The sequence below is a fragment of the Dothidotthia symphoricarpi genome, assembly GCF_010015815.1.
Source record: "Dothidotthia symphoricarpi CBS 119687 unplaced genomic scaffold P153scaffold_6, whole genome shotgun sequence".
NCBI lineage: Eukaryota > Fungi > Ascomycota > Dothideomycetes > Pleosporales > Dothidotthiaceae > Dothidotthia > Dothidotthia symphoricarpi.
In genome coordinates, this window is record NW_022985013.1 from 1495211 (window position 1) to 1517941 (window position 22731).

Here is a 22731-nt window from a genome sequence, read left to right on the forward strand (position 1 = left end):
GGACAGTCTTGACACGCTTCATGTTAAAAGTGTTGAGACACGGGTGTCTTGCATTCGCTCAGAACTGCACAGGCATTGTCTATCACCAGTCGAGGCTACGAGATATGGTGGATTATTTTCATGTTGATAGTTGTAAAGTTTTCTTGTATGTAGCATCTATACTCGTCCATCTAATAGAGACATGGATGCAGATATTCTTCTACCCCCTTGCAGAGCAAGCAAGCAAGCCAGCACCTCCTCACACCCTCAGTTTATGCACCCTGAGTACATTTCTTCCTCGATCCCGGACGTGTTCGGTCTTGAAAGCAAGGTCTTGCACCGGGTTTACCTCTTTCCTAGCCTTGATGCCCGCTTCCTCCTCCCCATCATCCGGCGGCGGCACATCCTCGATATGGAATATAATATGCAAATCCTCGTCAATCCGCTCCCCATTCATATTCAACCGCTTTTCGTCGTTAAAAAACACCGTGACCTTGTGAATCCGCTTAATCCCCAGCTCGGGTTTGTGCTGAATGAGCATGTGCGTCATGATGGCACCGATAGGCGAGCCTATTCACACATATCAGTCAGTCATTCCGTCCAACACAACCGCCTGATGAAGCACAACACTAACCAATCAACGCCTTCCACTCATCCTCATCTTCATGCATACTGAACTCCGTTCCGGGCCATGTCGTCAACTGCTCAATGCCTCTGTGCCGCAATGCGCGCGCCACCAGCGCAGACGTGTCGTCGTTGATGATGTGCATTGCGCCGTAGACACGCAGGTTCTTGATGTCCTTGTTGCCTACGGTCCACAAGAACCATAGTATGTCCGAGGCGCGGCGTAATTCAGGGAGTTCGTCTGGGCGAGCAGGACGGCGCCAGTTCTGCCAGCTTGTGGTGGCGGTAAATGGATTTTCGAGGTCCAGGGCTATGAGTGCTGAGGACATGTCTGTTAGCAATGGGAAGATTGGGGATAATGGGGAGTGGTAGCGTACCTCCACCGTGGTTCACGGCGAATTGGTAGTAGGCGCCTGTTGCCTGTGTTGCGCTTGTAAGCTAGGTTTGGCTTTTGAGGGTGGGGGAGACTTACGGTGTATTCCTTTCTCTGGCCATTTGGGCCTACGACGGTGTACTTTTGGTCTTCGGTTGGTCTCATAATGCCGAACTCGTTGATGTCATCCTCGTTGAAGTGGTTTACCATGTAGCAGATGTTTGCACCGCCGTTGAGGTCTGGCTCGGTATCAAGGCCCAACGCGTCGAATGCTGTTTTCCAGTGGCGTTCTTCGTCGAACGCGCACTCACCTCCTGTGTTGTCGAACCGTATATCCCAGTTCCACTTCTCGAGATCGGCTGGACCACTCGTTAGTATAGCATTTAGTGCAGTCGGCGATACCATTTACCGTTCAAGTCCCTGGGCCAAGCACTGCGCGCAGACGGCGGCTGTCTTGCATCCCCAATTGCCACTCCAGCGTCCTGGTCGCTCAAGGGGAACAGACACGAAAAACGGTTCCCTTTCGCAATGTATCTGTTCCAGAGCTCGTTGGAGCACGGTGTTGCTGGCGTCCAGTCCGTATACGCCATCTCGGGCGTCGCGTTCATATCGTCATCCACAATCTCCCTTTTCCCAGGTCCTTCTGCTTCTACCTTCACTTCAATCCCCAGCTCTTCCTCTTCTTGGTAGTCCTCGATGTGAAAGATCACATGCAGAACGTCTTTCAGGGAGCCAGGCCCCTTCTTCTTCGGATTGTCCGTCGACACAATGGTCACCTTGGTGATGTATTTTATTCCTAGCTCAGCTTTGCGCCGAACCAGCAAATTGACAATCGTGTTACCAATCGGCGATGCTTCAAGGAATTAAGTCAGTAAGCCAGTCTAGACTATGTGTCGCGTAAGCAGTACTCATACCTATCAGTGCCTTGCCTTCGTCAGTGTCTGTTGCAAAGGTCGCTCCTGGCCAGCCGGACAGAGTCTCCCCAGCATTGTGGAGGGCGCGTGCAGCAAGAAGAACTGTGTGCTCGTTGATGACAGTGTTGGCACCGTAGTAACGGAGATTCCTGTAGTTCGGATTATCGCGGTACCAGTAGCCCCAGAAGATATCTGAGGCGTGGCGCAGTTCTGGAAGCTCGCCTGGTGAGGCTGCTCTTCCCCAGCTTGTTTTGTCGTCCAGGACGGCGTGTGTTGGGCTGTTGAGCGTTCGTCCGAAGATAGCTATGCCTGTCAGTGCGAATATTCAAGTGCGCTGGAGGGGAGATAACGCACCTCCGTCGACTTTGTTGACGGCAAACTCAAAGTATGCACCCGTAGCCTATGTCAGTCAGCATCTGTTCGAGCACACTACTGGCTTGCAGGATCTTACCCTCTTCCAATTTCCATCAACCTGGTATTGTTGCTCGGTAACAGGCGTCATAACGGGATATGGGGAGTCAGGATCAACGAACTGAGACGGGTTGTAATGCACGATTGAAAAGCACTCATTGTGGCCGTCATCAGTTGGCTGCTCTTCATCGTCGACGGCTGGATAAGGATTAATCCCAAGGCCCTCGAACGTCGCAGTCATTTCTTGACGGTCGAAGTCGCATTCCCACCATGTCTCGTAGGCTCGTTGATTCCAGCCCCAGCGTTTCAGCGCGTCTGCATACAGTGTCAGCGGAGGCCATCTATCCAATACCAGATGTCGCATACTCTTCAGATTACCGCGGAAAGGGCTTTTCGCCGTGTTCGGCGTGGGATTGTCCGTGATCAGAGCCGCGGCACCCTCGTCTGTCGCCCGCATGAGACAAAGGTTGTGTTCGCCCTTGTCGACATATTCCTTCCATAGCTCGTCGTTAGCGAGCACTGCTGGGTCCCAATCTAGACCTGACGCGGGTACAGGTGGATAGAAATCATGCGCATCATCAGTGCCCACGGGTTCATCGAATTTATCAAGTCCATCGACAAGCGGAAGTGAGAGGTTGTTGAGCGTGGTGGTGAAATCGACCACCCTCCCATTCAGGAGAGCGATGAAGCTCACGAGCACCAGGAATAGGGCAAATCCCCTCATAGCGTAGAGCAATCACGCCGAATCGTTCAGGGCATAAACTGTGTAATGTGAAAGGATTAAAATGGACTGGGATGGATCAAGCCGGTGGTGTGGTTGAGTTGGGGTGACTTAGCGCAGAAGGTGCAGGTACGAGACGTAGCGAAGAGGGAAGGAGCGAAGTGAGAGGTGACAAACTGAAAGCCTTTCACTACCGAGACAGCTTTCACCGTGGGCCCTATCTGAAGCTATATGATATGTCATAGCGTTCTAAGATGTGTGAGCGCCTGGTGACAGCCTCCATGATGAACACCACCAATGCGTGTCTCTTTGATCAACACATCATACTTACTCGATCTCGCACCGTCAACATGTATCCTTGATCTCTTATTTTTGAGGGTCCTAGAACATCGAGCCAACACTATGTTGAATGAATCTTGACTTGGCCTTGGTCGTCAAATCTTTCTAATGTGACACCAAATACCGTGGCGCGCGTTTATCCAGTATCACCCACATCAACGGGGCGACTTTTCTTCAGGAGCGCACTTAGTTTAATGCTTTGCCCCTCCAAAGAGCTCTTGTAGAGATCTGTTCCTCCCCCTCCTCAAGAAAGTATGACGGAGTCATATCTTGATCTTGGCGACTCTCGGGGGCCAAACCTGATTGTAAAATGTTTGTCTTTTGCTTGTCGACATCAAACCCACCCTTTCCAGTTGGCCAACTTCGATGATCGCATCGTACTTAAAAAAGAACTTGACAATATTGAGCCCTAATCATTCGACACGCATGTGACGACTTGGTCTCAGTCTGATAGTGCTGCGCCTTAAAATTCAACCACGGAGATATTACTGGCATATGGTCAGCTTCCACTGCGTTGCTTGAGATGAATAGATATGTATTACGATCGCGACATTCATATGTCGAGTATTCTGGCGTGTTTAAATTCAACGCCGTTGACATACTGTTGGAAGTCTGCAAATGATGACAAATTCCATGAGGCCTTGAACTCGAGATATTGCTCACTAGATTCCCAGGGTATGAAAAGAAAACTTTCGTCCTTATCCAACCATTTGTCTATACGCCATCCATTCCCAATCTTACCCCCAGTAACGTGTTGTTGCATAATAGGGTTATTGACCTCGAGGATGTCTTGGTACCGGTCCTTTTTGCCCGCTGCAATAAAAGTTCGCATGATGCAGAGCAGCATTCCTCCGTGGATTATCTTTTCCCGCTCAGCATCTGTCTTGGGTAACGGCAGGTCGGCATGTGGCACATCGAGGTGTAGTAGCCACTCCAGCGTCATCAAGTCCTTGAGACTCTCTAGAATCGCTTGATTTTCTGATCCGGGTATGAATTCGTTTACGTGTTGGTCGACCGAGTCCCATTCGCCGATAATGTAAAAACATGTTGGGTCTTCAACCTGTTGAAGAAGGTAGAATTGTCGTTGGGTAAAGTTTTCCATGACTGCCCTCGCGTGCGCCAGCTTCGACCGAAGTTCCGGGTCGTCCATCGTTACATCTGCCGACATCCGACAAAGAGCGATTTCGGTAACAGGCATCGCAGCGGCGGGATGCGTGATTGCGGGTATGTATTCAAAATAAGGAACGAAGCCCGTGCACGACGGAAAATCAATGCAACATCCGCAATAGATTGAGGGAGAGGTCAGGTTCTTGCAACTCTGAGCTCACAATTCGTGCGAGATGGAGGCCTGAACGTCATTAAGACGAAGATAAGTGACTTGATACTTAGGCGTGCATATGCGGCGTTGAGCTTACGACTGACTAATCACACTAGCCAGATGCATTTCGTCTTGACGCGAGCGCGACGGCTGCTCTCCGCCATCGGATGTCTCGGGAGCTTCGGCTGCCTTCCGCGGTGCATCCTTCCTCGCCCTCTTGAGGAACGTCTTTTTCTCTGCAGTTGACTGGACTGAGTGTACTGTCACGATAACGGCTGACACGGTCAACGGTCGACCCCTGCAAGCGGAGGATTCGAGTGGCTGTAGAGTTTGACTTGATTCCGCGGAAATTGCTCTCCACAGAATCTCCAGGTTGTACGACACCTATGCTAAAGGGTAGAATTGTGGGTATGTGAATAGTAACATTTGGAAGAAAAGGGATGCTTTCGACTTCTGGCAGAAATATCACCCAAGCGTGAGGCGCTTTACCGCTATTAGACAGGGCTTGGCTTGGTCCGGCGTTTCATTCGTCCTATCGTCTCATTGCCTGAGGGTTGATCAACGCGTAAGGTCAGCTAAATGCCAATACATACGCCTTCGCTGCTGCCCCATCGTACGTTATTGAACGCCGCAAAACGCCTTTCCATTCTATCTGACACTTCGATAAAGGTATCGGAAGTTTACATATTCGCCCGTAACACCTTAACCTAGCGTAGTGCAGGATACATGGGACCTGATATCATGGAGCGAAGAGGTTTGTCTGATCTAGCAACTTCATTGGTTGGCTACAGTTATATCATTGAATTCGCTCCTTTCCAGCTGAGGTCTAGTAGCATCCTCAATCATTAGAACATCGATTGACCATATCGCCATATCTATTTTCCATCCAGCCTGGTGTTCTGATAGTAATAGAATCCTCAAACCCTATGACTTCTGGCAAAGATAGCTTTTTGCTCCCTCAAGTGGTACCGGCGATGCAATGCCATGAACTTCGGACAAATCAAGAATCCGACCGTTACAGTTCTCAAAGCTATGCACGTCAGCCACGTATTCTGAAGTAAAAAAACGAACAATTCATCGCTCCGTCGGTTCTCATCCAACTTACCGAAAGAATTCGCAGTTGCAGGAGGAGTCAGTGAGATTGTATGACTGCGTGTTACCCGGAATGTCATAGCATACGCTGCCGCCATAGAGCTTCAGAGCATGTTGTACTGTAGTTCCAACCTCGCGGGGGATCTCGTCGACGCCAGAAGAGACAGATCTGCGGCACGGTTCACCGAAGAAGATGCAGCCTGCGTGTTGGATGTCGTCTCCGGGCGCAAAACCCGAAACTTTGATTGTACCGCAAACGGGCGGGACAGCAGCCTGGGGGATGGCGGCGCTGAATACCGTGCCAACCGCCAATGCGAGCGGAAGGATGAGAATGGTCGTGTACATCGTGAAACGTGGATATCTGGAGGCTGTCGAGAAAGGATGTGAAGAAGAGGTGTAGAGTTTAGATGCGGGGCTTTTCGAACCGAAGATAGGGAAAGAACGTGAACAGATTTTGGAACTTTGCAGATGAGGCGAGAATCAGTCGCTAGCATCTAGTCGGAAAACTTTGTCGTCTTTTTAGACATACATTTTGCGTGGCACATGTCTAAAGACTTATCAGGCTTCGTCATCTGCCAGCAGGCGTTCGGAACGGGAAAGAAGAGACCATATTGGGAACCCAAGACTAGATGGCGATGGGAGGTCAATACTGGTCCACGTCTGCTTTGTACGACACGGGATGTCTAAGTTTGAGTCACATCGCGTGGCAAGTGCTCGCACGGGCAGTTCGTTCTTAAACCCTCCTGTTCGATTGCTAGGCGGGATTGATATGAGAGCGTATCATGATGCCCAACCCTATCGTGATACTTCTGCAAATTACCGTCGAATAGTTGCGTTTTCTGCAAAATGAGTTGTCACTTGCGATCACCTATGTCCCAACAAATTTACACGATATCCACCTTCTCAATCCATAGGCTTGTGCCTGTTTACTTGGGCCGATACGCGGATCACCATAGAAATGCTAACTAGGATCCAAGTGACCTCGGCGGTCTTGGGGCCATTGACCGTCGTGGCAGTGCTACAGGCCTCAGATCTGAGATTGGGTCAGCAACTCAGCTCAAGCAAAAGGTTTGCCCAATGATCGGGTTAGATCAAGTTGATATTCAATCAGAGAGTGATCTTGGGTCGTGAATCACTATCCAAACTCATCTTCTAGACCGAGATGGGTCTGATTTACTTGCAGGACGAGCAGGTGCAACCCTCGCCATGGCTGCTCCCACTGCTAATATGTTTGGCGGCTGTGTCTGCAAGTCATGTACTCTTCCCTAAGTTTGCCATACATGCTGACGATACTGTAAGCGTCAGAAGACGAAGTTCGGCTCTGTACAGGGCTCTCGGAATCGTGCCACTTAACGACGACATGAAGTTGGTTACAGTGTATGAGTGTGGCCGCAGATGGAATAGTAGAGAAGAGCTAGAACAACCGTATACTGGGCGTCGAAGGGTATACACACTATCAGAACAGTGGTGAGGGACAAATATGACGTATGATAGGATCAGGTGCTAATATAAATGTCGGTATGTAGTGAAAATGGGAGGTCCCAATCCGAATAGGGACGAGATTTATTTGATCTGATTATTGGAGAGTTTATCACGATTCGTCTTCATTACGTTTACGGGTTGACATGTAAGATTCCAGAGTTTAATTTATGATGTTGTAACGACCCACATGAAACTCAACACTTGTACGAAGTCCTTCTAACTCTTTCGATGACGGACTTCAATTTTCCAGGCCCCTAGATGCTGGCCTAGTAATTCAAACTTTATGATTCGTGAACTTTCAATCTCGGATGGTTCAAAAATACTGTAGAGAAGTAGTACCATTACCAAAGGTATCACTACAACCAAGCATTTCAAGAAACACAGACTTTTATTTTGGAGGACATCGTTATCTAACTACTATCCCTTGGACCTTCATATACCACCCAACCCATCTCGCACCAGCACCTTGGATGGACTCAAGTGCGAATCCAACAATCATAGCGCGATGCGGACTTTTTGTCACCGAAGTCGCCTTCTGCTGTGCCTTTGACCTGTTTGAGGAGCTCCGGTCCGAAGCGAGTGGTCAAAGAACTGGTGTGTTGTCAGTGAGAACTCTGTATCATACCCGAGGCCTTGACCTACCTGAAGAACCGACAGTCACAATGACTGGAGACATGATACCAGATGGGCATGTACGATTCGCCATTAATTTCGAAGTTCTGCATTTTGCCCTTGCCCGACTCATTGAGGGAATACTGGCCGCACTCTACGCTATAAACGTAACCACACGGAGGGTATGCGTTTTGTGAGGCAAGAGAGACGTCTTTGGGATCCGTGGTAGTGATGGCATCCGAGGTGATCTCGTCGCCTTCCTTGACTTTCCAGCACTCATAGAATGCTGCCCAGTTGTCTCCGAAGTTACCATCTGTAAGACCGTAGTACTGGCCTATGAGTGAGCCAATGCCTCTCGTGGCCTCGCTGTTGAGACCTAATCAGTACTGTTCTAGGTTTGTGATAAAACAAGAAGCTTACTTATAGAACTTGCAGGCATAGCCGCCATCAACGTGGAACGTTGCGGCCATGGGATAGTAGCCATCGTGCTTATCGCCAATCGCATGAGGCTCGCCCCAGCCGCGGTTTTGGAGTACATAGACTTTCGTGGTGTTATCGATGACAGAGCCACAGGTGTCATAGAAGGGCGTGTACTTGGTGACCGGAGAGGATTGAACGACCGTGGCCACGGCAAAGACCCCAGCAATGATTGATGAGAAGCGCATCATGCACAGTTCTCTTGAGTCGAACTAAACAAGGGAAACTGTAGGGAAAGGCGTCTCGTGGCAGTGGCGTGGAAGTGAGTGAAGGTTTCAAGAGGATGTGCGAGATTTGTACTGACCAAGAGGCACCTGCCGCGTTGGAAGTATCCGATTGCGCGCGTTTTCTTTCACTTGCAAACGATCGCATGACGATATGTCCGTTGACGTCAACACGCTCTTTGCACCTGCCTTCACTGCTGTTTGTCGAAGCGCGGACCCTCACGTACAAAACGGCACTCCACACTCGAATATCGAGCGTTGCATCTACAGATCAACTACTTGAACTTCCCAACAACCATACATCAAGCAGGGTTGTCAAACGTACCATTACACTCAACTTCAAGTCTGCAATTCTCTACGATGAGCCTTCTTCACAGTTTCATCATCTTCATGTTCATCGCCATTGCCACGGCAAGCGCGATCCCCCAGGACTGGTCTGACCCCGGTTTTAAACCAAAGCCCGCGGGCGTCTGCGGCTCGGGCAGTCTATTTCAGAGCAGCGTCATAGGCAAGCTCCGCGACGATGTGACCTGCAACTAGGTCACTGGCGACATGAAGGCTATCAAGGTCAACAAGGGCTGTGCTTGTGCTGCATGGAGGTGAGCTTTACTCCGTTCGCAGAGTCAATCTAGATATATCATCACTCACAAACACTAGTACCGATCTCTGTGGTGGCAGCGATCCCATGAACGGTATCAAGTTTTGGGAGTGGGCAGAAGATGGGGCCAAGAGCAAGACTTTCAAGCAGGATGATCATGTGAGATGGTACAAGTGTCAACGCATTTGAGGCAACGGTCTATGGGGGTGAAGTCATCATGGCAGCGGTGTGAGGAGGATTCCACGAGCCGGATGCTGCAGGGCCAACTACAGTGGCGCATTGCATATTCTAAGTGCCCGGCTTCAGCTTGAATATCACGATACATAACTGTGAGCTGAGCAAGTTCAATCGATAAATTATATTGAACACAACCTTTCCTACCTCTACCTGTGTTTATGGCTTGCTTAGTGTTGTGGAATGGGTTGTGTCATCCTTGATAGAACCAGTTCTGTGATGTCAAAGACATATCATTTCTACCACCCTCTCCTTCCATCTGAAACGGATATCGTGATTCTCATGGAATAGGCTAGGCTCATGCCTGGTCAAAACAAGCATACAACTCGTACAATCACAACAACAATCTACTTGAAAACTCACGTGCATAGAACCCATCTAAATCTAGTCGGTTTATTGGTAGCTACAACATGACGTCTTGTAGTCTTGCGTCTTCCTTAAGTCAGGAAAAACGAATGTGTCCGACAAGTCCACAACAAATGACAAACAGTAGCTCGACAGTCGATGATCCGAGAAGCTTTCGTTTGCTTTCCAGTCACGCTTGAAGGTATCTAAAGCGCGGTCTGGCTCTAGTACTCTTCACGGCACCACCAGCCCTTGAAGTGCTTGTCCGTAGATGCGTAATTCATCCAACCATCCCAGCCTTTCCACGCCTCGGCGTAGTGAGAAGGATCGCAGGGAACTCTGAATGAGGTTAACTTGATACACCAAATATCGCAGCGCATGTGTAGGCTACTCACGTGTAGAAGAAGCAGGTGCAACCCAGATCGATCTTGGCGGCTACCATCTTGCCCTCTTGGCCGGATTTCTTGTGGAAGCGCTCGTATTTGAAGGGACGGCAAAACATCTGGTCGCGAGGATATCCAGCCCAAACTTGAGAGTAGAAAGTCTGTATGGTTCCGTCGTCGAACTTGTACTCACCGCATTCGAAACGAGTTGCACCTGTGCCAGCACCGACGATATCCGTGTTGTTGAGGTGAGCAACATCGAGACTGAGATCGTCGGCAAAGGTGGTGATCTTGGGGATCTTGGCTGAAGAGAAACCGTCGTTGAGAGGAGCGGCCATGGCACCAATGGCAAGTGCCAGAAGTGTTAGGATGAAAGCGAAGCTCATGGTTGGTAGGGGTTGATCGTGAAGTGGAGAACTAAAAGAAACGAGCGATTGGAGAAATGATGAGAGTGTAGGGCGAGAAAACCTTCGAGGAACACATTGGCTTAGCGCAAGTCGCTTTGACCCCACGCGCACACTAGTCGATTACTTTCACTTTCACCACAATAAGAACTCGACTAGGTAGAAATAGAAAAAGACCTCAAGCACGGTTTTTCCGCAAGCTCCACTTGCATCGTCAGGGAGCGTTTAAAATATAGTTAGGCAAGAAAGAGCTGATATTCATAAGACTTTGAAACTATCGGCACCTGTAGAAACATTTTGTCGAGGATCCTTCTACAGAAGTCAAGTATGAGCTTCGAGGAATTTTTTGACTAAACGTGCTATTGCCAACAAGAATATTGAAAGCCAAAGCGAGATAGTGTGAGTCGTAACGACACTACGTATCAACCTTGGGAACCTCTGGGAACGCCTCAGCCCACTTCTTGTCCCACATCTGCGCCCGTAATTAGCACCCATCACAACTCGAGGAACTTGAGTCACTTACAGCGCCCCAAGTTGGATCATCTGAGCATCGGTAGCTGTCCGAACCTTTCTTCGTCTTTCCCATGTCGAGTGTCGTGTAACCAAGCAACCAGGACTGCCAGTTGTTCTTGTCACCTTCGTTGCAATCTTTGCCATGAAACGTAACGCAATAGCACCCATCGCCAATGATGACCCTATCAAGATCAAACAAAAGGTTCTGGCATTGCTTGTCGCCAATCATCCCCATGCCGACACCCTCTTTGTTGATAGCGGTGCCGCAACCCCGGGGAAGTGTGCCCGCCATAGCGACTGGAAGGGCGAGGAGAATAGTTTTGAGGAGCTGCATTGTGATGTTGTGCAAGACGTTGGATACGGTGGTAGGATAGAGCGTCGAGGTGCTTGTGAGAAGAAGATGGAGCTGTGAAGTGATGAGCTGGATGTTACAACAGGACGTTATGGTATACTTATACATTTGATGATGGAACGCACCTCATTCCAGAAAATCCCTTACTCATAGCCCTTCCTTTGTCTGGGATGTCGCTAGGTAGCATCCCCGGGCCAGACGGGTCGTTCCTGCGCAAGGCGTTCACGCAAGGGGCCCCCTTACTCAATCTATCACCAAAAAGTAGTAAACTGGCTCTCACCACGACATACGGAAGCATGGCTTGAGAATCCAGTATTGGCAAGGGGGTGTATAGGCTGTGAGTTCTTATCTTTTTTGACCCTTCTGCATCCATCATGCTAGATAACCACCCAAATCATCTATGGAAATCTTTACACCTAGAAACCGGTGCTATCAAAAGTTGCTCATTGTTCAACAGCGTGGACAAGCCCCGAAGGAACAGGACACGGACTCCATCTATCCCCACATTCCAACTACTACCAAGACTTTGAGGCAAGGAGTCTCGCTTGGACCGTGTGTAAATCACTCCATATATCGTCCTGAACCTCTGTCGAGTGTGCTTCATTCTCCAGCTGGCAAGTCCACCGATCGCTTGAGAAGCAGGGTAGTGAACCAGAACGCTAGGCCTAATCGGGACGTCAGAGTGAATTGTTATGACGGCAACAACCATTCAAAAGCATAAGCAAAAATTTCATGACAAGGAATTTTCAAGACACTTGACATCATGACAGCTGATTTTGACTATCTGAGGTGCACTCATGTGTGGTCTATTGATTGGAAATGCCCGAAGGTTTCGTGTTCACCACGATAAGCAGCCAACTCGAATCTGGTACATGATTCTGGACGGAAAAACCGAAACCAAACCTCCCTAGTTTCTGTAGTCATGAAGTTAGCTAAATGGCATGTAGTAAATGAACATTCTAGTTGCTGGGTGGCGCTGGGCGGTGGAATTAAACATCTTGCAAATGAATCCTCAGAAGATGCCACCCCACAAACTTCGTCCTGGTACTGCTATCATCAAATCACACTTGTAATTCTCATAATCTTCGAGACTACGAGTGCTGGTTTGATACTGGTATTGGCCTTATTTCGATGATAAACAACATATCTGAATTTAGGCTTTTGGCATCGACACGGCAGAAACCCAGCGTCGAGATATGGTGAACGACTATAGCAGAAGAAACCTGGGCCCTTTCGAGCGTTAGAATAAAGACAAAGGTGTTCTAACACCCATTCCTTAGTCTCACTCCATGATTTGTGTTCCTATTGTGATGCCTTCTTTCTTCTTCTTCACCTTCACCGTTGCCAAGACCATATCTCCTCACAGAGTGTAGCTCTTCTCAGCTTCGTTCCACAACCTGAAGACCAAAATTAACGCGAATGTACAGCATGAAACTCGCCTTTCCAGCCATATGGGCCACTTTGGGCGTTATGTTCCTTACTAATGCACGCGAATCCCCACGTAACATCTCGCTACCCAATGTACCGTTAATATCCAACTTGGACTTCTCCCAATTTCTCGTCCAGTCGGGGCATGTCGATCTGGTTCGTCCCGAACGCCAAAACGTGGGCGCCGATAGTTTGCCTGCATTGGGTGTCGATACTGCCCCGAACATCGATAAATTGTGGCAAGACGCGATATGCCGAGGAGAACGATTCCTCCGACTCATGTCGTACTCGGACTATGATGCAGGTCAGTCTATGAACCCTCCTGCAAATACAGCGCAGAGTCAATGGTCACTTGGTAAGAATGACCCACTAGCTTGAATCTTGTGGAGTTCGTACTGACTGATCTATGCAGATGATTTGGAGAAATGGGGCTATCGCATAGACTCAGTCCCTGAGGCTAGCCGTGATTTCGAACCGGGCGGCTATTGGGGGATCGGTCCGCATCTTCGAAGGGCATTGGTATCCGATAAGTGCAACGAGGAAGGTGGATTGTGGACCGCGTCGCAGATCATGCACGACAAGGTTCACTTTCCAACCCCGGAACAGGAGTGGTATCAAGGGCCAGATGGCGGCTGGAGAAGGGTCAGTTTGTCACAAGATTACTCTAGTAGCTCGCATATACTGATCTTAAACATAGTCAACGGGCGCCAGATTTACCATGATGGTGAACCCCCAGGGTGGTAAGATAATTTCAGCATGGGATGTCGACTATATTGAAAGAGCTTGGCTGATAAGGCTTTTCGTAGGCATAATAGCACAGTACCGCAAGGGTATAGCGCCCGCCGCGAAAGATCGAGTGCCACCCGTTGAGGACTATCAACTCCCGCCTCTGGCAAAATCGTCTGACATGATGTGGGCACTCTGGGAACGTGATATTCTCCCTGACTCACGGCGAAAAGTTCAGTTTTTCATCTCCCTATGCGTCACAAACGAAGAAACCACCAAGATCATCTATCGTGCTCTGAGAGAGGTAGGACAACCGCTCTCGGGTACACCCTACAAATTCGAGATGACCACAGACCAAGGGAAGGCCGTTCTAGGTATGCATCCCGCTGTACAGTTCTGGAATCTGCTAAAGTTACAGCGTAGGCAGCCCTAACGCCGTCGGATTTGCCCATTTTCTCATCCAGCATAAGGGCCAGCTAGGGCTGAAGAGTATTGCCAACGCATATGTGTTTTATTCTCAAACTTGGCACGAATGCCCATGTCTGTTGCTCCAAGCTACCGTAGTTGCAACTCCGTCTCCACGACCGACTCCAACACCAGCTCCCGACCCTAACTCGCAAGAGCCGTTGGCAGCCAAAGTTATTGCGCAGCTCGTTACACGAGATGGGAAGCGTAGTGTGGTTAAGACCCATACGCTTGCTTGAGAGGTGATGCGTGTGTCTATAGCGGAGGTATTCGACCCATTGCTCGAGATAGGACGTGGAGCAGAGATCGTTGAAGAAGAGAGTTGATGTGAAACTACGATGAGAACATGGGTCGAGCACAGTCGGCGCCGCAACCAGAATCAAGCATACAACATTTCGTAGGCGGGAGGATGTATCATGAGATAGTGAGTGCAACAAGATGTCCATGTTTACATTTTCAACACGTCTTTGTCATCCGCAGTAAGCGATGAATTCAATTTCAAACGGAAGACAAAACATATTCCTTATCATAAACAGGCCAGAAACAACATTGATTTTGGTTTCGCCCAATAACCCATATTTGACAATCCAGCGCCACGAAATCCCGATGAACATATTAAACCCTATCAAAGAAAAGCTTGCTCACGTCCCGCTAAGGCAGCACCTCCACTCCTACACAAGATAACTCCTATTCCATTCGATCGCAATCGTACCACTTCGGCTTCGGGTCGTCAAAAAACGGATCACTCCATCTCGGCGTGGGTTCTGTGTACACAGGTACATCGACCTCGCCCTTGCAATCTTCCTCGTTCCTGATTTTATGTCAATGAGCATTATTTCAAGTTTCGAGAACCATATACTACGTACAGATAGAACCGACATGCACAGCCTCCGTAGATTCCGTACGCAAAAGCGTCCTGGTAGTCCACGATCGTTGCATTCCAGAAGAAGGGCGTACAAGTGCCCCAGGCGGAGAGACCGGCGATCACGCTGCTGTTCCAGCGGGTGCGTGCGTAGCCGCACTGGTAGGGGTAATTATCGAGAGTGACGGGCACGGTGACAGGAGCAGAGAGCGTAGTAGGAACCGTAGATAGAAGGGTTGCGAGGAGCGATGTGAGCAGCATAGCTGTGAGTTGTTTGAGAGTCTGCGCGCAAGAGTTTGACGCGTCTTCTACTCGAGAACGATGAAGTATGTCTGGATGGGATGACAACTGCGGATTCTGGAGTGGTTGAAGTATTCGACACTCAGTAGTTTTGAGTATTGTCTTAGCGCAACGTCTGGCAAATAACGGAAACTTGCATGTATTGACAGCTGCGGTGTATCAACGGAAAGACATGCGAACGCAACGCGATATCTATATATGTTATGCGACTTGTCATGCGGTCTTGTTCACCGACTCAGAAGCAATGAGTTGAGTTGTGTATACGCAGGTTCTCGATGTCAACATGTCCGTCGTACCCAGCATGCCATCCACTCAAGCGGGTGGGTGTAGCACAGATTACCAGTTGCAGCATCACTTAGAAGCTATCGACACTGATCTCGCCATCGTGACGTAGAGGCCAGTGATTTTGTCCTATCATCCACAGCAATTACGATATAGAACCAGCCTCGAGATGTCGGTCAAGCCGAAATGACCTACGTGTGCGCACGTTGCTGGTCGGGGCTTTTGGCCGCTTGATGTAGGCATGCCTTGTGTCGCCATGCAGCCTACTCTCTAGTTTGATAGATTAGGTGTGGCTTGAGCTATAGATATGCACGGTGTGATATAGAAGAAGTTTGCTAGTACGCTATGGCTTGTCGCGCCAACAAGTGGACGCAGTAGGCGGTGAGTCGGGGTAAGAGTGTAACAGTGATAGTACGACAGGAAGTTGGGAGCTTGCTTTTCTGAATTGGTTGCACAATGTTCTTGAAGTAGTACTTGGAAAGCAATGCATATTGTCGTATGTTTAGGTCTTGTGTTTCAAAGAGCGGTGAATATCGATAGTATGCTAGATGGCATGCCGAGATAGAAGGTAGTCGTAGACATACGGTTAGATATGGAATGACTAAAGATGTCCCTTCTTGATGACTTTCTCTCTAGGCGTCATGTTCCATACAATATATACGGGACATGGTTCCCATATTAGGAATTTGGTATTAGCTCTCCCAAGATTTCTTTGACGTCTACAGGCCAGGTAGAGAGTGCCAAGCTATTGCTCGGAGCTGTAGTACCCACCAACTAGCCTCAACTACGTCTTTTGGGAGATCGACATTGTGGCCGTCCAGATATGCCTTGATCCCTTGTTTCTCATGGTGTAGGTTGTTGACGTATTGGCAATCAATCTCATAAACTTTGAAAGCAAACCAGTGCCCATGGATATCTTTGTCGATGTTATGAGCTTTGTAGATGGCTTCTTGAGTGTCGAAAGAGTGAGATTTTTTGTGCCTCTTGGATTCTTCACAGGCGTACTCAGCCATATAAGCGTGCGCTGCGACGGATATTTCGTCAGAACCGAGCCTTCCACAGGTAGATATGGGAGCATGAGAGTGATGACATCGATGCGAACTTCAGTATTTCGATGTTTCTTGATGTTATTGCGCATGTTCTCCGAGCAGCCAATGCTGGTAAGAACACCACGAGGGTCAGCGATATCTTGAACGCAGCGGTTGTTGTCGACCAATGCAAAGTCTGTAGCAAGAGTATCCCTTGATCTGCCGTGGGTCGGTAATAGTTTCTAGAAGCATTTTTCTGACTGCTTTACTGGGAATCAACCCGGGAAATTGACGAAGTCGACTGCTCGTTGCTATGAATCGATTGCTCGTTGCTGTAAACCTTTACTCGTTGCTGTGAATCGGAGAATAAGCCCGAAACCACTCACTCCCATACGTGTGATGTTGTACCCATTGCCATCTGCCTGTATCTTGCAGAAGCCAGCATCGAGCGAGCGCCACTGCATGCCCATGCTAATAGCCAAGACTACAATGTCACTGGCACTGACCTGAGCCAGTGGTCGAATTATATCCGGCGGCATGAGGTCCCAGGTATAATGGCGATAGATTATGTAAATCTTGATGCGTGTTTGATTCTGACGAGACACTTTGTCAGATAAGTGTTCGCTCCCGCTCAACCAAAACTGACACAATCCCGGCTGATAAGTTTCAGCTAGTGCACTTCGAATCAGAACTCAGACCAAATCCACTTGCGCTTGCGTAAGACGTGCCAGGGGCCAATGACAGACTCAGCGCAACGCCGGTAACCATCTGCTGAGCTGAAGAGTTGGGCTAGGAGTTGGTTTGCGGTGACGGCGAGCGCGACAACAGAGATGACTAGAGCGACGATGGTGACGCTGACCTCGCTCTGATTGTTGTCGCTCATATCTCTCGAAGAGCTCAGAAGAGATAGAAGTGAAGTGTCAAGCGCAAGATTGGAAGGCAAATGTTCGGAAACAGAGGACACTGCACTTGTATAATTATGCAGTACACCACGAGGCTGAGCATCAGCGACTTTTATGTGCGGTGGCTGGGGTTGATCAGTCAAATCCAATAAGGTAAGAAAGATTAGCTGTCTGGGATCTCTGCCAATCAGTTGTATTTATGCGTGTTTCCAGTCCTTGAAAGCCTCAACCCTTGTTTGTCGTAGTGCTCTCAAAGTTTAATCTTCCAATGTTCCATAGAAGAACATGTTGATAACCATCACCAAGGTGGATTGTCACAGGCGTTATCTGGTGAGAGATATGGGAGCGGACAACGTGGTCTAATAAGCTTTTAGCAAAGGTCTTGCTTAATGGATGGATGATATAATCATATAAGTAAAAACCAGTGTGCTGGAGCATCTACATGTTCTCACGCTGCCTCGATTTCCTGCACGCGGGCCATAACGTTGGCTTTCCATCTCTTGTAATCTTCACGCTGGCGCTCGCCCAGGTAGTCTGTAGCATCCTGCATCATTGTGCCCAGGCCAATATAGCTGCTAGCGCCATCTCTTGGCCTCTTCCTATTTTCCTTCAGAGAGTGTGCGTTGCCGTCGGTTGCTTCAACACCTTCCATGGCGTCTACATCATGCGAAGGCGCGATGTTGAGAAACCACTCCATGTGCAGCCAACCTTCTCCAGGCGCCATGTCCCTCAGTTGTATCACCTCCGGGGAGAGTTCTTCATACGTAATGTTCTGCCCGGATGGCAGCTCCAAAAGGGTGTTCAATGTGTCCTCTTGCCACTTTTGGTATTGGTCGGGCGTTACTTCTTGATCTGACATCCTAGCTAGGACATACAGAAATACCGTGGCTATCAAAGCGATTATGCGAGTGTCTGAAACGGGCGACGTGGGAGGTTGAGATGTAGTTGTTACTTTTCGTGGCCGCTTGGTCGGTGTCCCCACGACGGCAGCAGACATGCGTGCTAACAAAGGAATGATGGACTCGACGCCCGTGAAAATGTGGGGTGCAGCATTTGGATGATCTAATGATTTGGCGAGAGAGCGTATAGTGGACATGGTCCACCCCGGTAGCTCTCCTGCCTTGTCCCCCTCCTTTCTTGTGGTTCGTGGGGTCTTCTTTGCGCTCGTGGACGTCTTAGGTGTATTATGCGCAGAAGGTGGCGCAGAAGCTACGGCTTTACGAGGGGTTTGTGGTTCTCGATTGGTCGAAGGCGCGGGCAGGGTACTATTGAGGTAACTGTAAAGCTTTTTGTAGATCCGGGGCGGGCACGGAGGACGCGACACGATTGCGGGTAGATTAAGGCGCTTCTTTAGCCTGTCCAGGTCAGCAATTCCTCATGTCCTCAGAGACGTATCGACGCACCTCTCGCAGGCTAGTTGCGCGCATGCATATGGCCGCGCGATTGCTTCGTCAGACTTGAATGAGTTTGTAGCAGAGCGGGTGAGCAGCGAAAAGGCGAGCTCAACCAACTCTGGCGGTAGAGGCCCGTTTAATGTAGGTACGAGACCTGTTAGAGCTTGTTCGATAGCTGCTCTACTCATCGTGACTGGTTTGTTTAGTGAGCGACAAAAATGGCGAATGAGTGATGTCGACGTATGATGTTTGGACGCGTCGGTGGCCCACATTCACGTCGACACGTGGGCGCTAGTCCCAAAGACCCTAGCATCTCAGAGTGCACGACAGTAACACAACTTCACGATACGAAATTCCCATCCAATTCATCCCAACTTCACCACTCGCTTGATAAATCGCAATCTTACCACATCATTGGACCAACGGGCATTTAGATTGCCAAGGCTAACATCATCATGTTGCTATTATACCGACTATCAAGGTGTACAGAATGTATTCATTAGCTAAGACTTTGCCTTATGCATATGTACTTTGACATGGGGCTAGTTTAAGTCTTGGCACCTATATTGCGTCACCATGTTAGGCCTTTGACCTTGTTGCATTCACTTGACTCTAAGTCAAGCACGAATAAGCGGAAGTTTGACAAGATAATACGTATGTACTTAGTGTTTACGACATCTAGTTTTTTGGCAGGGCTGCTGATGCTGTCTTGCTGCGTTCAGAATCGCACATACTCTCTAGGAGTGTTTTGGTGGTCTGAGATACGAGAACCAGAAGAAAAAGAGAAAAGAACGGTGTATTGCAGACCAAGCCCATTCGTTAGTTGAAGCCCTCTCGGGCACTTTCTCATTCGACTTGATTAAAATTGCCGTTGACGTCCAGCGAATACGAACTTTGGTTAATCCGCCCTACTCACCCCTTTTATAAGGGCATCAGATGACACCAACTGAATGGATATGCGGGTTCTCGATACGGCAAAACCTTAACCTTCTAAAGTCGTTTTACCCAGGAGTTGCGCTATTATGGATCTGTCTAGATGCCCCTGCGACGTAACTATCGAATCTCGTTCGTACGATTGATAAATTACGTGTATTCGATCTGTTTATTATTTTCGAGCCTGCGCTTCTTGGCCAAATTAAAAGACTCGAAGGGTTAGGCTATCGTGCGATACTGTAGATGCTGTTTTGTAATTATGTAGTACAGACTCGACAAAAAGCTTACTTTTCACCTCAATATTAAGATCCCATGGGTCAGATGTTGAGAGGATAGTAAAGAAAGCGGACAAGAGATTCATGTATTAGTGTTTCGTATATTCTCTTATCGATACCAGTTCTCTTTCACTCCCGGCACTGGTTCTCGACTCGCTTCTAGCTGGCATTGACTGCGTTAATTCTATTGCTGATGTTTCCGAGCTCCTTCTCGTACTTCGTGGTCTGCTATCCTCCACGATATGACGCTCGTCCGGTTTGATACTTTGACATATCGTTGACGATCCTAAACGTGAGCCCGTCCAATTATGACCGAGCTCGGGATCCGTATGGGTAAAATTGAGAGTGGAGATCAAGTTGGATTTCTTGGATGGCTGGTTATGTCGAGGCTGCAATTGGGAGTTATTGAGGTCGGCAGACGCTGTCCCAGAGGATTTTCGAGACCAGTCCGAGTACCAGCTGAACATGAAACGGGCACTGTGCATGACTTTATCCACAAGCGGGCGAAGAGGCAGCAAATTGCCGCAGGCGCATGCTGAGAAGACTTCAATGAGCGACCATTTGATGATGTCGACATCATCCCAGGTCGAGTCGTTGCTGTTCGGGTTTTGAAAGACGAATACGAGGCGAATGATGCTGGAAACTGATGCACTACAAGTACGGTTAGCATAGTGTGATCCATAGCAGACGAAAGCTTACAAGGATCCAACACTGATAAGAAAAATGATACCAGCTTTCTTCTTCGCGGTCATTTGCAGTTTCCAGATCTCATGGATGGGCAGTAGCAATATGACAAAATCCTCCACTATACTCAAGACAGCGCCGCTGAAGCCGAGGGCGCCTTTGATCGGAATGCACTTCCCATCAATCGTCTTGTCCCAGATCGACCTGATCGGCGAGCACTGGAAAATGACAACAAGAAGGAACACCACACCATGAATGAACATGAAGTAAATCATACCTCTTACGACCTTATGCAACGTGGAATTAAAATCCTGGAATAGCCGAGAAAACAATGCCAAGATGGATACCTTGGAGAAGACTTGGACCGGGATGTATGTCAGTTGGCAAACGTAGTAGAGTTTCAAAAGCTCAACGATGTTTTCAGCCGATACATTCCAGTAGTGCGTACCCAAGCCTATGAGGGACATTTGCAGGATGACGACAGCGACTGAAACCAGAAGAACCTAAGCGCCATGTTGTTAGTATAATGTATATCTAGTCTACTCAAGATCGACATACCCCAGCGACGATAGCAAAGGCGTCATCAAGCCAGAATTGACTCGTTTTGAGCCACCTCGAATAGAGACGCAAAACCAGAAGAATAGTCGATATTACCATCGTTGCAATTGCGACGGACTTGACTTCGCCGGCGCGAGTTACCATCGGGTAGGGTTTGCAAAGTTCGGCGGTGAAAGACGATACTCCTGCAACATCGTTGGCACAGAGGCTCGATTATCGTTAATAGGGACACAAATTCTCACCTGCTTGTTCAGAGAGCTGACATGAACTTTGTACACAAGCAGCAAGACGCGACTGGATGGTGGCGCTCGTGCAAATGCATGCCGACAGCGCTTCAGCGTCAGTTGTCGGACAAACACCATCTTGAAAGACATTCTGGGTAAGACATGACATCTGTTATAAGACAGCGCATTAGTACAAATGTGTCGAATTTTTCAAGCTGGAAGGATGTGTATGCGCAGATTCAAACGGGATGACGTACCATGCACTCAGGAACCATGCCCAGCATGGTGGCCACCGTCATGTTGCCGTAGGAGGTGATGTTGCTGCGATTGTCGTTGCAGCAAGGAACAGAGCGAACAACATGCATAAAAACATGAACTCGGTGACGGCTAGCAAAATGTACCTCGCAGCTTGGATTGAGAACATGAACGCAGGGGGTAGCTTCCTTATTTGCAACAGCTAGGGCTTAGGGTATGCAATGCAAGTCCGCGTTGCCTCCCAGCCCTCAGACTACCCAGGTAGACAGAGGGACCGGCATACCACTGGCCTGGTTCTGGCTTGGGATCAATCACGGATAGAACAGACGCTAAGAACGCCTCTGCACGCTAAGAAATCCCGGTACTGCAGACTGACACCTAGTGAACTGGAATGGAGAGGTTGTGCTGATTGGTCTTTGTCTACTGGCGGAAGCGAACTTGTTCTTCTACTCTGTCACTCCACTTCAGTGTAGGTACCAACATGAGTTACAACGCAATCGTGTGACATCAGAATTTTCCACTGCCTCGACAACGTTGACTCGCGGACATCGGCATGCCACAATGAATATCGCTCTTTGCGTTACTCACGGCATGGCTCCTGTACTTTCAAAGATCTGGAGCGATGACCACAAGGACTACAGGACCTGAACGGAAATAGAGATTTAGCGAAACTGTGGTCGACGAGACCACAAATGTTTGTCGGAGTCGAGATGGTCCTTATCAACAGTGCTAATGTAGGTGGGCAGGGCCAAAAGCTGGTATTTTCGTACTTGTGAACTTAGTTTTTGAGCTAATTTCGTAATCAACTATACAACTCCGGATGGATCCGGCCGTTTGTTATGTGCTGGACCTGAACTATGTCTTGTCAAATAGACAGTTCGTTTGTTACGCCGATATACAGTCCAGATCGCGATGAGTGCGCATCCAACGTGGTTGTCACGGTTTAGATTACCGTCAAAAGTATCTATAAAAGGTACTTTGTTGTACAAGCCATGCAGTTCTTGCCCCCGTCGCTTTGTC

General features: G+C 48.7%; 13 protein-coding genes across 13 annotated transcripts; 3 read left to right on the forward strand and 10 right to left on the reverse strand.

The window, feature by feature from the left end:
• The first annotated feature begins 109 nt into the window (after positions 1–109).
• Positions 110–794, forward strand: P153DRAFT_202959 (uncharacterized protein). The gene has a single exon (XM_033662507.1). The coding sequence runs from the start codon at positions 182–184 to the stop codon at positions 653–655; it is 474 nt and encodes a 157-aa protein (XP_033526178.1). The 5' UTR covers positions 110–181; the 3' UTR covers positions 656–794.
• Positions 795–1359: 565 nt separating this feature from the next.
• On the reverse strand, positions 1360–3025 carry P153DRAFT_285911 (uncharacterized protein; the record flags this gene model as incomplete). The annotated part of the gene is made up of 5 exons (XM_033663429.1): positions 1360–1829; positions 1891–2193; positions 2245–2290; positions 2342–2616; positions 2668–3025. The coding sequence occupies 5 exons, from the start codon at positions 3023–3025 to the stop codon at positions 1360–1362; spliced, it is 1452 nt and encodes a 483-aa protein (XP_033526179.1).
• An 824-nt stretch (positions 3026–3849) lies between these two features.
• P153DRAFT_202952 (uncharacterized protein) lies at positions 3850–5024 on the reverse strand. The gene has a single exon (XM_033662506.1). It carries the CDS (start codon positions 4557–4559, stop codon positions 3915–3917), a length of 645 nt encoding a protein of 214 aa, XP_033526180.1. The 5' UTR covers positions 4560–5024; the 3' UTR covers positions 3850–3914.
• A 579-nt stretch (positions 5025–5603) lies between these two features.
• Positions 5604–6137, reverse strand: P153DRAFT_395100 (uncharacterized protein; the record flags this gene model as incomplete). The annotated part of the gene is made up of 2 exons (XM_033671369.1): positions 5785–6137; positions 5604–5709 (listed from the first exon to the last, which is right to left on the reverse strand). The coding sequence occupies exons 1-2, from the start codon at positions 6114–6116 to the stop codon at positions 5604–5606; spliced, it is 438 nt and encodes a 145-aa protein (XP_033526181.1). The 5' UTR covers positions 6117–6137.
• Positions 6138–7729: 1592 nt separating this feature from the next.
• On the reverse strand, positions 7730–8530 carry P153DRAFT_383884 (uncharacterized protein; the record flags this gene model as incomplete). The annotated part of the gene is made up of 3 exons (XM_033670280.1): positions 7730–7844; positions 7896–8231; positions 8286–8530. The coding sequence occupies 3 exons, from the start codon at positions 8528–8530 to the stop codon at positions 7730–7732; spliced, it is 696 nt and encodes a 231-aa protein (XP_033526182.1).
• A 396-nt stretch (positions 8531–8926) lies between these two features.
• P153DRAFT_383885 (uncharacterized protein) lies at positions 8927–9353 on the forward strand (the record flags this gene model as incomplete). The annotated part of the gene is made up of 3 exons (XM_033670281.1): positions 8927–9034; positions 9107–9165; positions 9224–9353. The coding sequence occupies 3 exons, from the start codon at positions 8927–8929 to the stop codon at positions 9351–9353; spliced, it is 297 nt and encodes a 98-aa protein (XP_033526183.1).
• A 614-nt stretch (positions 9354–9967) lies between these two features.
• P153DRAFT_395101 (uncharacterized protein) lies at positions 9968–10534 on the reverse strand (the record flags this gene model as incomplete). The annotated part of the gene is made up of 2 exons (XM_033671370.1): positions 10139–10534; positions 9968–10082 (listed from the first exon to the last, which is right to left on the reverse strand). The coding sequence occupies exons 1-2, from the start codon at positions 10510–10512 to the stop codon at positions 9968–9970; spliced, it is 489 nt and encodes a 162-aa protein (XP_033526184.1). The 5' UTR covers positions 10513–10534.
• A 411-nt stretch (positions 10535–10945) lies between these two features.
• P153DRAFT_355518 (uncharacterized protein) lies at positions 10946–11768 on the reverse strand (the record flags this gene model as incomplete). The annotated part of the gene is made up of 4 exons (XM_033666575.1): positions 10946–11002; positions 11054–11449; positions 11502–11643; positions 11686–11768. 4 exons carry the CDS (start codon positions 11766–11768, stop codon positions 10946–10948), a joined length of 678 nt encoding a protein of 225 aa, XP_033526185.1.
• Positions 11769–12823: 1055 nt separating this feature from the next.
• P153DRAFT_383888 (uncharacterized protein) lies at positions 12824–14253 on the forward strand (the record flags this gene model as incomplete). The annotated part of the gene is made up of 5 exons (XM_033670282.1): positions 12824–13178; positions 13236–13465; positions 13521–13563; positions 13630–13923; positions 13973–14253. The coding sequence occupies 5 exons, from the start codon at positions 12824–12826 to the stop codon at positions 14251–14253; spliced, it is 1203 nt and encodes a 400-aa protein (XP_033526186.1).
• A 381-nt stretch (positions 14254–14634) lies between these two features.
• P153DRAFT_430016 (uncharacterized protein) lies at positions 14635–15137 on the reverse strand (the record flags this gene model as incomplete). The annotated part of the gene is made up of 2 exons (XM_033672815.1): positions 14635–14825; positions 14881–15137. 2 exons carry the CDS (start codon positions 15135–15137, stop codon positions 14702–14704), a joined length of 381 nt encoding a protein of 126 aa, XP_033526187.1. The 3' UTR covers positions 14635–14701.
• A 1040-nt stretch (positions 15138–16177) lies between these two features.
• P153DRAFT_395103 (uncharacterized protein) lies at positions 16178–17460 on the reverse strand (the record flags this gene model as incomplete). Its single annotated transcript, XM_033671371.1, has 6 exons — positions 17194–17460; positions 17133–17142; positions 16873–17079; positions 16756–16838; positions 16464–16705; positions 16178–16407 (listed from the first exon to the last, which is right to left on the reverse strand). The coding sequence occupies exons 1-6, from the start codon at positions 17367–17369 to the stop codon at positions 16178–16180; spliced, it is 948 nt and encodes a 315-aa protein (XP_033526188.1). The 5' UTR covers positions 17370–17460.
• Positions 17461–17477: 17 nt separating this feature from the next.
• On the reverse strand, positions 17478–19017 carry P153DRAFT_336425 (uncharacterized protein). Its single transcript, XM_033665697.1, has 2 exons — positions 18792–19017; positions 17478–18743 (listed from the first exon to the last, which is right to left on the reverse strand). Exons 1-2 carry the CDS (start codon positions 18968–18970, stop codon positions 17837–17839), a joined length of 1086 nt encoding a protein of 361 aa, XP_033526189.1. The 5' UTR covers positions 18971–19017; the 3' UTR covers positions 17478–17836.
• Positions 19018–20079: 1062 nt separating this feature from the next.
• On the reverse strand, positions 20080–21850 carry P153DRAFT_312509 (uncharacterized protein; the record flags this gene model as incomplete). Its single annotated transcript, XM_033664848.1, has 5 exons — positions 21714–21850; positions 21475–21625; positions 21233–21417; positions 20690–21177; positions 20080–20641 (listed from the first exon to the last, which is right to left on the reverse strand). The coding sequence occupies exons 1-5, from the start codon at positions 21819–21821 to the stop codon at positions 20080–20082; spliced, it is 1494 nt and encodes a 497-aa protein (XP_033526190.1). The 5' UTR covers positions 21822–21850.
• Positions 21851–22731: the final 881 nt, after the last annotated feature.